Source organism: Sceloporus occidentalis, unplaced genomic scaffold, assembly GCF_023333645.1.
Source record: "Sceloporus occidentalis isolate IW3139 unplaced genomic scaffold, rSceOcc1.0.p SCAF_1, whole genome shotgun sequence".
Lineage (NCBI taxonomy): Eukaryota > Metazoa > Chordata > Lepidosauria > Squamata > Phrynosomatidae > Sceloporus > Sceloporus occidentalis.
This window is the reverse complement of record NW_028316981.1, coordinates 308,723,176-308,739,395: the sequence shown is the minus strand read 5'-3', so window position 1 is coordinate 308,739,395 and position 16,220 is coordinate 308,723,176. Positions and strand designations below refer to the sequence as shown.

General features: G+C 41.9%; 1 protein-coding gene across 4 annotated transcripts in view; it reads left to right on the top strand.

The window, feature by feature from the left end:
• LOC149324218 (protein ARK2N-like) overlaps positions 1-16,220 on the top strand; it is a 69,020-nt gene that overhangs the window by 24,287 nt on the left and 28,513 nt on the right. For all 4 annotated transcript variants that reach the window (XM_089497805.1, XM_089497795.1, XM_089497800.1 and 1 more), the window contains exons 2-3: positions 4,734-4,829; positions 10,472-11,289. In XM_089497805.1, coding sequence (XP_089353931.1) covers positions 10,566-11,289 — 724 coding nt within the window. In that variant the 5' untranslated portion in view covers positions 4,734-4,829; positions 10,472-10,565. The remainder of the gene's footprint in view (positions 1-4,733; positions 4,830-10,471; positions 11,290-16,220) is intronic.

Sequence of the window (16,220 nt, the reverse complement as noted above, 5' to 3'; positions counted from 1 at the left end):
TGCTGGTCTGCCTGATGGCTCCCTCTGAGGCCGAGATGACAGTTGAGGAGGGAGGGGCCTCTTCCTTCAGGCAGTCCCTGATGTTGCTGGGTCTGCCTGATGGCTCCCTCTGAGGCCGAGATGACAGTTGAGGAGGGAGGGGCCTCTTCCTTCAGGCAGTCCAAGATGTTGCTGGGTCTGCCTGATGGCTCCCTCTGAGGCCGAGATGACAGTTGAGGAGGGAGGGGCCTCTTCCTTCAGGCAGTCCAAGATGTTGCTGGTCTGCCTGATGGCTCCCTCTGAGGCCGAGATGACAGTTGAGGAGGGAGGGGCCTCTTCCTTCAGGCAGTCCAAGATGTTGCTGGGTCTGCCTGATGGCTCCCTCTGAGGCCGAGATGACAGTTGAGGAGGGAGCGGCCTCTTCCTTCAGGCAGTCCAAGATGTTGCTGGGTCTGCCTGATGGCTCCCTCTGAGACCAAGATGACAGTTGAGGAGGGAGCGGCCTCTTCCTTCAGGCAGTCCAAGATGTTGCTGGTCTGCCTGATGGCTCCCTCTGAGGCCGAGATGACAGTTGAGGAGGGAGGGGCCTCTTCCTTCAGGCAGTCCAAGATGTTGCTGGTCTGCCTGATGGCTCCCTCTGAGACCAAGATGACAGTTGAGGAGGGAGCGGCCTCTTCCTTCAGGCAGTCCAAGATGTTGCTGGGTCTGCCTGATGGCTCCCTCTGAGGCCGAGATGACAGTTGAGGAGGGAGGGGCCTCTTCCTTCAGGCAGTCCAAGATGTTGCTGGTCTGTCTGATGGCTCCCTCTGAGGCCGAGATGACAGTTGAGGAGGGAGGGGCCTCTTCCTTCAGGCAGTCCCTGATGTTGCTGGGTCTGCCTGATGGCTCCCTCTGAGGCCGAGATGACAGTTGAGGAGGGAGGGGCCTCTTCCTTCAGGCAGTCCCTGATGTTGCTGGGTCTGCCTGATGGCTCCCTCTGAGGCCAAGATGACAGTTGAGGAGGGAGGGGCCTCTTCCTTCAGGCAGTCCCTGATGTTGCTGGGTCTGCCTGATGGCTCCCTCTGAGGCCGAGATGACAGTTGAGGAGGGAGGGGCCTCTTCCTTCAGGCAGTCCCAGCAACATTTACATTTTAATACTGAAAATTTACATTTTCAGTATCCTTTTGTCTTCCTTTGAGACTGAACTGAACTGGGTAGTATGCTTGGTGAATTTCCTTTCATTGTGAGTTGGTAGATGGGATTCCCAATTCTAATCAGGAAGCAACAGAGGCAAGGTCTTAAACCCCACCTACAAGTGGTGTTCATCATCTGGCATTCCCCTTGCCCCACAAGCTATTTTTGGATCAATCACAGAAGTATGTGACAAGTGTCATATATGCTTTGACCTAAAGTGTTACAAGCAGAGAGCAAACTATCAGGATACCCCTGAATATGTGTATTGTGGATAAAGGAGTGGAGGAAATGACACTCATGGATTATTTCATTATAATTTTTTTAAAGGGAGTCTTCAGAATAAATTGGCTCATCGGGAAAAAGTTGTTGTTAATGTTGTTGTTATTATTGTGTACCTTCAAGTCATTTCTGACTTATGACGCCTCTAAGGAGCCCCTATCTTGGATTTTCTTGGCTATATTTGTTCAGAAAAAAGTTTGCGATTGCCCAAACTTAGAGTGTCCTTATGAATAAGAGGACAGCCTGTGTACTATAATGGTTTGGGAGCTTGACTACAACTTTGACAACCAGAGTTCAAATCCCCACTTGGTCATGGAAACCTTGAACAAGTCACATTTTCTCAGCCTTAGAGGAAGGCAATGGCAAATCCCCTCTGAACAAATCTTGCCAAGAAAAAAATCATCCTAGATTTGCCTTAGAGTCACCATAAGTCAGAACTGACCTGAAGGCACACAACGGCCTGTTACAGACTGCCAAAATAAAGCTGCTTCGGGTCTCTTTGGAGGAATGCTGTTTAAATGATGCATGCATCCTAAGAATCCGGAAGCTGCACCAAAGCTGCACTCCAGTGCTTAGGAATGGAGTGTGGCTTTGGTGCAACCTCCGGACTCTTAGGACCCATGCATCATTTAAATAGCATACCTCCAAAGAGACCCTAAGCAGCTTTATTTTGGCAGTCTGTAACAGGCCAACAGCAGCAGCAGCAGCATGAATAAGAGTCCTCAAAGGCACCCTGTCACCAACAACCCTGCTCAGGTCCTGCAAACTCAGGGCCATAGTTTGCTTGATTGAGTTTGTCCACATGTAATGCGGTCTTCCTTTTTTCCTACTGCCTTCCAGTTCACCAAGCATTGTTTTCTTTTCTGATGAGTTCTGTCTTTTCAGGATATGTCCAAAATACAACAGTCTCAGTTTAGTCATCTTGGCTTCTAGGAAGAGTTCTGGCTTGATTTGCTCTAGGACTAATTTATTTGTCTTTTTTTTAGCAGTCTGTGGAATTCTCCTTCAGCACCTCATTTCAAATGAGTTTATTTTCTTTCTCTCAGCTTTCTTCTGTCCTGGTCCAGAAAAGTACAACCTATTAAAAGGTCATAAAACAGTAAGAAAATTATAATGCCACATTTGATTTCAGAGCTGTGTGGAGAATTTAACAGGAATTTTTAATTTTTAAATAAATTAATCTTTTTAACATTGAGAGGCAATAGTATCTGGAACAGTTGGTTGTTATGGTAAAGGGTGTGTTGACAAGAAGATATTTTAATATTCCAGGAATTGCAGGGAGTGGAGAATATAGAGCCTTACCCACTTTGGCTAGTTGTCATTTTCCTCTTTCATGTCAAGTAATGTGGGATTCAGTCAAGGAAACCACGACTGAGTTTGCAAGAGGGCTGTTTGGGAGACCTTGGCCCTCTTATTCATAGGATCACCATAAGTCAAATAACAACAACAAAAGGTGGCTGTGTCTTGTGACCCTAAGAAGGTGTGCAGAAAAATCACTTTGCATCATTCCGGATCCACTTAAATATGGATTTAAACTCCTATACACTTAATTAGTATTCCTGTTAGCTTATCAATACATTCTCCCATTTCTACTGTTCTGTTGAACATGCAGTATTGGATCCTCCCTAGTTGTTCAGATTGCAAAAGCGTCATTGCAAGACTGTCTGGAGATAGCTCTAGATCAGATCTTTGTAATTGCACAAATCTTATCATGCTGTTTTCAGTGGGTAACATCATGTATATGCGCCCATGATAAAATAAGAACTGCAAGAGCATAAAATACGACCTGAACTTAGGCACCTACAGTTGTTTTGACTTATTAAGGGGGTGGGAAGGAGCTAATTTTGAATTTTATTGTATTCTGTATGTCTTTTTATTGTTGTAACCTGCCCGGATTGCTTGTGATTGGGCAGGCTATAAATAATAATAATAATAATAATAATAATAATTATTATTATTATTATTATTATTATTTTGATGTGGAAGGACTGTAGAAGCAGAAATTCTTAGTATGTCCAGGTCATAACTTAGTTACTGTGGGTAGTGGTAGATGCACATAAAATTGAGGCCTGGCTATCATAATTGTCTGTCATCACTTTAAAATGTGCTCTCACTCACCTTGAGTGACCTGGTAAGTAGCTATTTACAACCTTGTTTTAATGAATGCATATAGATGAGGAAGTATTGTGTTTCCTTCAACTGTTATCTCTTCTGTACGTCAGTGCATTCTTGCTGAGGCAGTAATTTGATGCTGCTAGAGTTTAGGAGTGTCTAACTCCTATTGCCCAGTTGTCACACATTGTTTGCACTAAAATGCAAATCTAAAATGCAGCTACATTACATAGGGGCCAGCCTTACACATTGTATTTCACTCACGTGGCATAGAGTTCTTCAGTTTCAGTTGTGGGATACCCTTGTTCTACAATAAAGAACACCCCCCAAAAAAAGATCTAAAAATATTTATTGATGTGTCACCACATGCTGAACAAGTTTTAGACAGGTATGGTAGCATTGCAGATGTTGGACTGTATTTCCTAGCATTTCCCACCTAAACTGTGTTGGCTTGAGATTATGAGACTTGCTCTTAAACATCATCTGGAGGACTAGATGATTCCCAGCCCTGGACGATGCCACACTTGCCCCTTTTGTTTCAAGCTTGTATAAAGTCCACAGCCATTTAAAAAAGAAACAATCTGTAACAAGGAAAATATCAACATCTACATAAATCCAATAGTGTAAAATAATATTCTTTATTCCCAATGATTCTCTACAGTTTTGTTTTGATGAGGTATAGAAAAAAAAAGCAACATGGTTTGTGCCAACTTCTTTTTGTTTTGTGGGACAGTAAAAACACTTTGGACCCTCACAACGATGAGTAACTTTCATATATCAGGTAGTAACAATGCCAATCAAATCCATTTTAGTTTCAGGTTGTAACGTGGCAAAACCTAGACAAGGAAGAGGGATATGTGTATAATACTGCAAGGAACTGTAAATAGTATGGTTATCCCCTATGCTGCTTCTGATGTTTAAAAGTACAAATATGTGATATAGTTGCTGGTTAATTGGTGTTTTAAGTACTGCACACAGGAGTGCCTTCACAAATATTGGTTCTACGTGAATGTGTGTGTGTTTATTTAAATCTCATGTCATAATTTTTTAACATTTAGTTGTGGAATAGAATGACATCTGGAGGTTGGATAGCATTCATAAGCATCTTTGGCTAGCTTGTGGTTTTATTCTGTTTTTTTCTTTTAATGAAATTTTCTTTACATTTGCATTCTTTCTGTGCATTTTTTTAGTGAATTTGGTGGTGAAACGCAACCAGAATGACAATTTTGGACACTCAGCTCTTCTGTCCATGGAACAGGTACAGCAGCGACAACAGTAGTTGAACGGTGAGTTCATATATTATGCTTCTCACCTCACATACTATAATCCTCACGCAGCAATCTTTTAGTAATCTGAAGAGGGTGATAAAAAAATTGTCAGTTAACCCCCATAAGAAACTGTCATGTAAGAGGAAGTTACCGTATTTTCCGGCGTATAAGATGACTGGGCGTATAAGACGACCCCCAACTTTTCTTATTAAAATATAGTTTGGGATATACTCGCTGTATAAGGCTATCCCTCTTCCAAATCAAAGAAGGGAGCAGGCCAGCGGCGCTCGTGCCAGCTGTGGCACTCCTTCCTGGCCCCTGCGGAGGCCTCAGCCTCCTCAGAAGCCGGGAAGGAGGGAGCAGGCTGGGACGCTCCTTCCCGGCCCCTGCAGAGGCCTCGGCCTCCTCAGAGGCCAGGAAGGAAGGAGCAGGCCAGTGGTGCTCGTGCTGGCTGCGGCGCTCCTTCCCGGCCCCTGCGGAGGCCTCGGCCTCCTCAGAGGCCGAGAAGAAGGGAACAGGCCAGCAGCGCTCGCGCCGGCGGCGACACTCCTTCCCAGCCCCTGCGGAGGCCTCGGCCTCCTCAGAGGCCAGGAAGGAGGAAGCAGGCTGGGACGCTCTTTCCCGGCCCCTGCGGAGGCCTCGGTCTCCTCAGAGGCCGGGAAGGAAGGAGCAGGCCGGGCTTAACCCGGCGTATAAGATGACTCCCAACTTTGAAGAAGATTTTCATGGGTTAAAAAGTCGTCTTATATGCTGGAAAATACGGTATTCATCTCAGATGAATACCTGGGCTTCTTCCATATAGAGATCCTTAAATTATATCAAGACAGATGTAGTAAAAAATGCCTCTCAAAACATACAGAGGGTCTTTCCATCCAGAAAGTAGTAGAGTCCTCCTCTTTCAGAAAGGCAGATAGCATATCTCCTCTTAAGCCTGTTTTGAATGTGAAAGAACTTTGTTGCAGGCCTGAGTGGCTTTCTTGTTGTTTTGGTAATTTCGATAGTACAGATTGAGTCTCCCTTGTCCAAAATGCTGGGCACTAGTTGGACTTTTGGATTTTTTTATGATGATGATCATGATTAAGATTTTGAAATGTCTATTTGCATATACATACATAATGCGATATTATGGAGATGGGACTCAAATCTAAACACAAAATTCATTTTTGTTTCATAGACACCTTTTGCACATAGCCTGAAAGTAATTTTAAACAATACATTTGGCCTTCTGTTTTTGCAGGGGATCCATTCCGGACAAATCCCCCCCACGTGCGAAAACAGAGGCTCGCACTTATTCAAGCTCCATAGGCTTGAATGGGCATGCCCTGAGGCGCATGTGCCATTGCAAATAATGGAGGTCACCCATATTCAAAAATGTGAATCTCAGAATTAGGAGAAACAACTGTATTTTAAATAATTTTGTGCGTAAAACAAAATTTGTGTACATTTAACCATTAAGAAGCAAAGGTGTCACTATCTAAGCCAACCATGAAAAAAAGTTTTGGTTTTTGGAATATTTAGGAATTCTGAATTAGGGAGACTCAACCTGTACCAACTGTAAATTGATGATAGAGCATGACATAACTCTAGTCATTTCTGCCATCAAGCATTCATCCAATTGAATCAATGTCAAGTTCATGGTGTGGTGGTTTGAGCATTGTACTATGACTCTATTGCATGTATGTGTCTTTTAGTAGTGAAACAGTTCGTTCCACCCTTATCCCCCCTCCACATGGTCTTTGATGTGCACTTTAGTGGAGTACTTCAGCCCAATCATTCACTACCAATCATTTCATGCAGCACAATAAGCATTAATGTGGCTACATAACACAAAAAAGATGTCTTTGGCCCCATACAGACAGGCCAAAATAAAGCTGCTTCGAGTCACTTTGGAGGTATGAGATTTAAATGATGTGTGTATCCTAAGGGTCCGGAAGCCATGCCAAAGCCACACTCCAGTCCTAAGGACTGTAGCACAGCTTTGGCAGAGCTTCCGGACTCTTAGGACGCATGCATAATTTAAACAGCATACCTCCAAAGTGACTCAAAGCAGCTTTATTTTGGCCTGTCTGTATGGGGCCAAAGACATCTTTTTTTCTGTTATGTAGCCACATTAATGCTTACTGTGCTGCATGAAATGATTGGTAGTCAAAAATTAATGTCTTGTGTAAAAACAGCAGTCTGGCACATTTATTTTAATTTATAAAGCTGTCTGAGGAGCTTGAGTGCTATGTTAAAATAGTTCCTAAATAAATGACTCAACCAACCAGAGCTTGACGCTTGAAAAAAGCCCCAAGCAAATGCAAAACACTGTTGCTGAACCCTTGTAGGGACAGAAATAAATGCTTTTTTGCCTCCAGTTGTATCATCCTTCACTAATTCCACTGGCAGATCTCACAGGTCTATCTGGGTCAGGCTCGGCAATTTGAAAAAAGAGACTTTTAGGAAGAACTGAAATAATGTTGACAAAGCACTTGAAGCAAGTATTCTGCCACCCTTCCCACCTAGTTAACCAGTAATATACAACTCACTGTAATGGGGAAATCTTATTAGCCTGATCTTTATGACTTTCTAAGAACATAAGAAGAACCAAGGTGTATCAAACTGAGGTTCTGTAGTCTTATCAGTTAGTCTTCGTTGTGACCAACCAGCTTCCTATGGGAAGTCCACAATTAATATATGAGTACAGTAGTCTCCTCTTGCTCATGTTCCATAGGAGCTAATGTTGAGAAGCATGCTTCTTCAAGTATCAGAAAAACTATACAGTATAGCCACCATGACAAGGAGCCATGAATAGCCTTAGCCTTCATGGATTTGTCAAGTCCCCTTTTAAAGTGATTGAATTTGGCAACTATTACCACCTCTTGTCGTACAAATTCTACCACTACTTGTAAAAGTTCCATAGATGCTGTGTGAAGAAATACTTTCTTTACTCTCTCCTCAAGCTTCCACTGTTCAGCTGTGGTGGATAACACTGGGATTTCAGAGGGAAGATACATGTTGCCCTATTTACTTTCTCCACATTTTGCAGTTTTATATATTTCTATCATATCTCCTCATTTTCCCTAAGTTATAATGTTCTAGACGGTGTAACCTTTCTTCATAGTAGAGTTGATCGGTTATTTGATTATTTTAGATTATGTTCTTTTGTACCTTTCACTTTTCTCTTTATATCATGGTTTTGTGAATCCTCTCTGTAGATACTTGTATTGTAAGGAACAGCTCTTGCCAGTGCAATGATACTGAAAGATTTTTTAAAAAATCCTATAGATCCTTCACTTTGGGATGGAGCTGGTTCCCATAAAGCCAAATGTATCCATTTATAATTATTGTCATCGTTCTAAATCAGGGGTTCCCAACCTGGGGATCGCGACACCTTTGGGGGTCGCTCGACCCTTTCTTGGGGGTCACCAGGTTGGGATTCCCCCTCCTCCCTTTTTCCCAGTGGGTGCCGGCGCTAGCGCCGGCAACCACAAAGAGAAAGGGCCGGGGTCGCCTCCTCCCCTCGCCTTCTCCTCGCGGGTGCCCTCGAAGGCACCCGGGAGGAGAAGGCGAAAGGGCCGGGGTCGCCTCCTCCCCTCGCCTTCTCGCGGGTGCCCTCAAAGGCACCTGGGAGGAGAAGGCGAAAGGGACGGGACTGCAAGCCCCAGCGGCCTTTGTGGCCGGAGGTCCCGCCCCTTCTTCCCCGGTGGCCTCCCTGATTGGTTGGGAGGCTGGGAAGGGGCAGGACATCCGCTGGGGCTTGTAGGCAGTCGAAAGTCTCCCCCTTGCCTCCCAACCAATGAGGGAGGTCGCGGGCGGGACTTTCGCCCGGAATGGGGGTTGCGGCCCAACAAAGGTTGGGAACCGCTGTTCTAATTCCAGTCCCATTCTGAACTAGAGTTGAATCACTAAACCAGTGGAATTCACATAGGTGACTTGGCTTAGCAAGTTGTGTGTGTATTATTTGCCTTCAAGTCATTTCTGATTTATGGCAAGCCAAGGGGAACCTATCACAGGGTTTTCTTGACATGTTTCTTCAGAGGGGGTTTGCCATTGCCATCTTCTTAGGCTGAGAGTGTGTTTCTTGTCCAAGGTCACCCAGTGGGTTTTTCATGGTTGGGCAGGGTTGCATTGGTTAGTCCTCAGACAGCAGAGGATCGATGAAGACCAGATACTGTAGGGCTGTATTTCAGAGGAAGGAACTGGCAAAACCACCTCAAAATATTCCTTGCCTAAGAAAATCTTATGAAATTCATGGAGTCATCTTAAGTTCACAGGTGGCACATAAACATGCATGTGCATGCACACACACACACACTCTCCCCTATTTATATAGTTGTCTCTAGTTTGTGAGTGTTTCTCACAGATGTTGCCTTGGCACACACTTCGTTAAATTTGTGTCTACTTCACTGAAATTGGGAAAAGCCATGTAGTGATGTCCTAGACAGTGATCTTTTGTTAGTTTACTCTTAGGGAGGCCCCAACTGTGTTGAGTGTAGAAATACATTTGGAAATATGTGTATAGTTGGCCCTTTTTATACACTGATTTTTTTATACACAGATTCAAGCATACACAGTTTGAAAATGATAAAAAAGGTATAAATTTCAAATATTAAACCTTGATTTTCCATTTTTTATAAGGGACACCATCTTGCTATGTCATTATATTTAATCGGATTTGAGCATCCACGGATTTTGTTATACACGGGGGGATCTTGGAATGTACAGTGGATCCTTGTTATAGGCTGGGGTTTGGTTCCAAGATCCCCCGTGTATAACAAAATCCGTGTATGCTCAAGTCCCATTAAATATAATGACATAGCAAAATGGTGTCCCTAATAAAAAACGGAACATCAAGGTAAATTTATACTTTTTTGGAACATTTTCAAACCGTGTATGCTTGAATCTGTGTATAAAAAATCCGTGTATAAGAAGGGCCGACTGTACTACAAAAATAAGTCTCACATAGGGCAATCATAAAATGGCTGACAGTGAGCTTTGCCTAATCACACAAAACAAATTGTTGTTCCTTAAGAAAATAGTTGTGTGACTGATTTTGCATTGCAGACGTCAGCATTTTTGTCCCTATTGGACTTCTGTTGGTTTGAGTTGTGTCCACGTACATGTCGATGAACGTTACTACCTAGTGCTTTGTACTCCTGAGTATTAAGATGAATTTCACCCCACTCAGAGCTGCTTCTGGTCTGAACTGTTAATTCCTTTCTTCCCTCATACAGTTTATACAGTGGAATTTGCTATCACAAGATGCCTCTGAAAACTCCTTGCAAGTACACTTGCAGGAAAATGCTGTTGCATTCAGGTCCTCTTGCTAGATTTTTCACAGACATCTGGTTGACTGTGCATAAACAGAATGCCAGGCTAAGTGGTCCTTGGGCCTGATCTAGCATCACTCCTCTTTTTTAAAATGCTTCTTACTTTGATCCCGAGTATGAGCTTTTTTTCTGATAAAATACTTGGCTCATCAGTAGATTTCCTCTGAAAGATAGGGTGAGGACTTAAGACCTAGTTGAGTCACCAGCAGTAAAACTAGGGAGTTCTTACTCTTCAGTCTGCAAACTTTCATCACATTCTGCAAGGTGCTATTTCAGATTTTCTATAGAGTGATTTTGCTTCTTGAATATTACTGCCAACCTGTTCATTTGCTCTGTGTTCTCCTGCAGATCGCTCTCCTGCTGAAGCCCTACACTAGTTTGCACTATCCACTAGACTCTGTGCTCCATGCTTTTGAGACCAGGAGAGACTTAAAACTCTGAAATGAAGATGGAGGCAGTAGAAAAAGCAGAAGAACTCATTGACCCAGAGGTCCCACCAAAACTCCCAGAAAAACAAGAGGCCGTTCTGGGCGAAGAGGGATCTATAGAACTAGAAATCAACACTCAAAAAGAGATCGGAGCTGTTGCAGAAGATTCAACAGTGCTTGCTGCAATGCCATGCTTGCTGATGGAACTGAGACGGGACTCCTCAGAATCTCAGCTAGCATCAACAGAGAGTGACAAGCCAACAGCTGGTCGTGTTTATGAGAGTGACTCTTCCAACCATTGCATGCTGTCCCCTTCTTCCAGTGGGCACTTGGCTGATTCAGACACTCTATCTTCTGCAGAAGAAAATGAGCCCAGCCAAGCTGAAGCAACGGTAGAGGGAGACCCTTCTGCAATGTCAGGGTCTACTGTTGGGAGGAAATCCAGGCGATCCAGGTCAGAAAGTGAAACCTCAACAATGGCTGCAAAGAAAAACCGGCAATCTAGTGATAAGCAGAATGGTCGTGTCACTAAGGTCAAAGGTCATCGAAGCCAAAAGCACAAAGAGAGAATTCGGTTATTAAGGCAGAAACGAGAGGCAGCTGCCCGCAAGAAATACAACCTGCTGCAGGACAGCAGTACCAGTGATAGTGACCTAACCTGTGACTCAAGCACGAGTTCATCAGATGATGATGAAGAAGTTTCAGGAAGCAGCAAGACAATCACTGCAGAGATACCAGGTAGAGGATGTTTTTTAAACTGAACTGGTAAAGCTCCTGCCATCATTTCTTAGCTGTCATGCTAAATTTAGAGGAGCGACACTTGAGAAAAAATAAATAATAAACTAGAAGAGCTGTGGCTCTGTTTAAATAGGAGGGCTGCAGAGTCTTAAAAATGTGCAGCATTTTAAAGATGGGTTATGCAGGTTTTCAATGCTCTTATTTGCACAATAGCAAATTTAAAAACTTGGTAACTGTGAGTTAAGTCTGTTCCCTATTCTTTGCCCCACTCCCATCTCACCAGTTAATAATACTGTGGCTTAGGTGATAGCATTTAAAATTTTTAAGCCTACTCTTCAACTATTATATTTGAAATGGTTTGTCCTTTTAAAAAGCATCTCTTGCTTTGGGCATTTGAAACACCATGGGACATCTTTCTGCCATTTACAACAAGCCCTTTTTTCTCTTGTACTGTATTTTATGTTACATTTCCCAGCTCTGCTTCAGTGCATGATAAGCTGGCTCAAACTTGCTGTGAGTTACAAAGTGGCAAGCTGGTTACCTCAGAGCCTATTTGAGGAATATTTTGTTCATAGGTTGCAAATTACTAGCACCATACTTTCCCTCAGATTCAGAAACAAGTAATTTCCTCTGTTGTGTGGATTGCACAGTTACTAATATTTTTGTTTTTACTGCTTCTATATCTGCTGACTTGAGAGGTGAAATATTTTGGCCGTTCTTACACTAAAATACTCATGCATTCTGGAAAGTTTTCAATCTATTAAGGCCTACCTTATTCCTTTAGCCCAAATAGCATGATCAGGAATATGTATCAACTCGGCGTATGGTACTCAAAATAACTGCATTTTATAGCAACCTTAAAATAAAAAACTCTTTAAAAAGCTTTTGGTTTGCCGATCTTTTATGGGTGAACACATATTTGCTGTTTTGCACAAGAGGAAATGAGTTTTGTAAAATCTTTGTAAAGTTATTTCTTTTCTGTTCTTTGTGTGAAGACTTGAAAGGAAAGCGATAATGCTGAATTCACAGCTTGACCCTTCAAGTGTTCTTTTTGCTAGTGGTAACTTATTAAGATTGATTGTGACTTTGCATAGCATTTTCAGTTATACAGTTTGAGTATGGATGTTGTTTGCCAGACATTGTTAGCTGCCTAGCCACCATTCAGTTTGAATTTCATTAGATTTCTGAACATTACGTTACCAACTGAAATGACTGAAGATTGGTTATCAAGCATCCCTGCTGGGTTACAGCATCCATAATCAAATTACTTAAGTTTTTTTTCCTGGCCGTTATCTTTTTAAATACTATGCCTTTTGGAGTTCCATTCCTAGGAGACATAAATAAATAAATAAATAAAATTAAATCATGCAGAATAGATATCAAATATTTTTTTAATTTATCTCTAAACTCAAAGAGATTAGCAAAGCTCCATATAATGTATCTTATGATGCTAAATTATTCCATTTCAGATTGGTAGCTGGTATAGTTCTCATAAACTAATATAAACTAAAATAAACTAATATAAATATTTTATAATAGAAAACAGATACATTGGAGGAGAAGTTTCTAGGCTGTTTTTCTTAACATTCTAATTTTGAAATTATATCATTTTATGCGAGGTAATACTACAGTCATAGCATGAAATGCAAAGGGATCATGTAGCACTTTTGAGACTGAGTGAAAGATGTAGCATAAGCTGTCTGAAATAGTACAACTCTACAATTTGGCAAGAGTTCTGCTAGCCTAGTTTAATTCTACCATAAACCAGTGCAGCCACCTGAACTCAAATTCTTTGGCAGACTAGCTCTTTTCTTTGACTTGGTAATTCAGGACTGTAAAGGAACATTTTACCAGGTACAGTGAACTGAGAGGCACTGTGCACAACAGATAACAGTAGATCCAGTTCCTGTTACTTATTGTGAGCTGCCTGTTGAGTAAAGGGATTTCTGATACAACACACTCTGTAAGGCACAGTCTCTGCTATGTGAGCCACCTTTGTAGGGTGTACACCAGTGATTCCTAAACTTGGGTCCTCCAAGTGTTTTTAGACTTCAGCTTCCAGAAGCCCCAGCCTACTTGGCTAACATTCAGCAATTCTGGGAACTGAAGTCCAAAACATCTGGCGGTCCAAAGTTTGGGAACTAGTGGTACACGCAGAGCAGCCAATCTTCGTCAAACATGTTAGTTAAACAGGTACTTCAGTGCTTATCTTCGCTGAAAGATGTGAATTCATACTCTGAATGAAGAGTAGCAGATTTGCATCCTCAGAGCTTTTTCATGCCTGCAAGTATGTAAAAAACAAAACAAACCCTGTATTCATGAACATTTTACTCTAGGTACCTTAGCTGATTTGCTGTTGGTATAAATTAAAGAAGAGCTATTAAGTGAGGATTTCTCCTTTTGTAATTGATGAGAAGTATCATAGTCTTGCTTGTTTAGTGTGGAAATTAAACTTTTGGTTTTCTTGAAAGAGTTGCTGTTAATCTCAGTACACGGAGAATTTTGTTTCTGTTCTAGGAAATAAATAGGGTCAGGTATTGGAGGCTACAAATTCTGGTGGGGGGCACACCATTCAAATTATAGCACCTAGACCTTGCCATTGCACCATTATGCTATGCAAGCTTTGTAAAGATGAAAAAAAGGAGTCTTAGCCAGAATTAAAGTGTTTATATTAATGTCAGTTTGAATGAATGTTCTTTTAATTTGTGATTTTCCATTTCCACACAAAGCTAGGCTTGATGACCTACAAAGCCCCCAGTAAGAACAGTGAATCTGAGGCCTGTTATAGTGCAATTGAGTAAAAATTGAGTGTGAATGCAATAGAGCCAGAATGACTGAAATTTACTTGAGTTGTCATATAGAAGTTGGCTGAATGCAAGCAGATTAGTATTGTATGCCTATCTTTCTACAGCCAATATATCAGAAATTAATCTAACAGTACTACAAACTATTCTGAGGCTGGTCAGGCTCTAGTGCAATGATTCCCAAATTTTAATCCTCCAGATGTTTTGGACTTCAGCTCCCAGAATTCCTGACAGTTGGCCAAGCTGGCTGGACCTTATGGGAACTGAAGGCCAAAAACACCTGGAGGACCAGAGTTTGGGAACCACTGCTCTAGTGAGTGAGACAAGCCCTTTCAAGAGTTGAAACTGGAAAGGATATAATGCTCCCAGCCCTCAACATGCAGATAATTTTGTATCAGTTTTGGAACTGGTACATGAAAGCAGAAAGCACAACAAATTTCTTTTCCCCCATTTTTCCTGTAAATTTACACGGTATAGAAGCAACATGTTTTTTAAATTAAATTAATTTTTTAAAAAAACATGCTTTATTAAATGTTGAAAACCGACATACAAAAAAGAACAAAAAACATAAAAATCAACACCCATAGTTCATCAACATATTTTATTTATTTATTTATTTACGGTATTTATGCCCCGCTCTTCAGCCCTAAAGGCTCTCAGAGTGGCTTATAGATAGTGATTCAGACAATTCCCTGCCCTCAGGCTTACAATCTAAAAATACATGACACAAAAGGAGAAGGGAATGATGGTGGGGAATAGGATCAAGTCCAGTGTTTCTTCTTGCCCTCTGAGGTCTGTACCATGGTAGATGGACTGGAGGGAGGACCCTTCTTCTTGCTCTGGCTAGGCCTGATGGAGTTGGGCCTGCCTTTTCACTCCCTCCCAGGCCAGATGAAGTCACATGGCAGGGAGACAGGGCTCTTATTATTATTATTCATATTCCAAACATTAGACAAATAACTCACTATATTCATACACTCCTTTTCCTTACTTACTCTTCCACTTTCCATCTTCATCTTACTGTTACCTCATCACTCTTACATCATCAATAACACCCATCCTACTCCAGTACATTCTATTTTACCTACCACTCCTATCATTACACACTTCACTCAACTTGACTTCCTACTTTGCTTTCCAACAAAAATGGATAAAAAATTAAGAATTCAAGACTGGGTATAGAAGCAGCATATTGAGAGCTAGCATGGTATGGTGATTTGAGTGCTGCACTAGGACTCATGAGAGACCACTATCCAGATTCCTGTTCAGCTACAGAAATATACTGGGAGACCTTGGGCAAATCACACACTCTCAGCCTATGAGGAAGGCAATAGCAAACTTCCTCTGACCAAGTCTTGCCAAGAAACCTGTGATATTTCACTTTAGGGTTGTCATGAGTGAGAAGTGACTTGAAGGCACACAACATCTGCAACACTTTTGTTTTTACACATCCCTTTGGGTTCAAGCGCCAATCATGTGGTGTAGACAGAGAAAGCATCTCCACCTTCCCTGACTAACTGTGCAGGATAGGAACAGCAGAGGCATGTTTCAGTGCTTGCCAGGCTGCAGATGTCTGAATTTCCAATACCATTGAGGGACTCAGAGGCCATGAAAACCTGAATTCCTCCCTTGGTTGTCTCCAAACAGAAGGAAGAACCAAAGGTCACTTGCAGAGCTCCAGCCTAATGGTAAAGCCCTTTTCTCTCCACTGTCTCTTTTCAGCTCTCAACTGGAAAAAAAAAAAGGGAGGGAGACACCAGGATTTGTTTTTGCACCTGCAAATAGTTGGAGCCTTAATTCTCTGGAGAGAAAGAGAGCCTACACACCAGTGTTGCCAACAAGCCTCGAAGATATTTCCCGGCATATTTTACCAAAATCCCTGGAAGCCCCCAATATTACCCGGAATATTCAGTCAAAATCCCCAGAAAGTCCCCGTAATGTTAATATGGAAGATCTTTTGCAAATACACCTAAACATAATTGAATAAAAAATAATTGTAACTTGGTTCAACTATCAAAATTACCACTGAACCAACCAAAGAATCTTTCAGTCTTTCTAATACGTTTTAAGATATTTCTTTTGTTATGAAGGGGGTCCAGGAAGCTTTGTGCTAAATAGAAACATGTT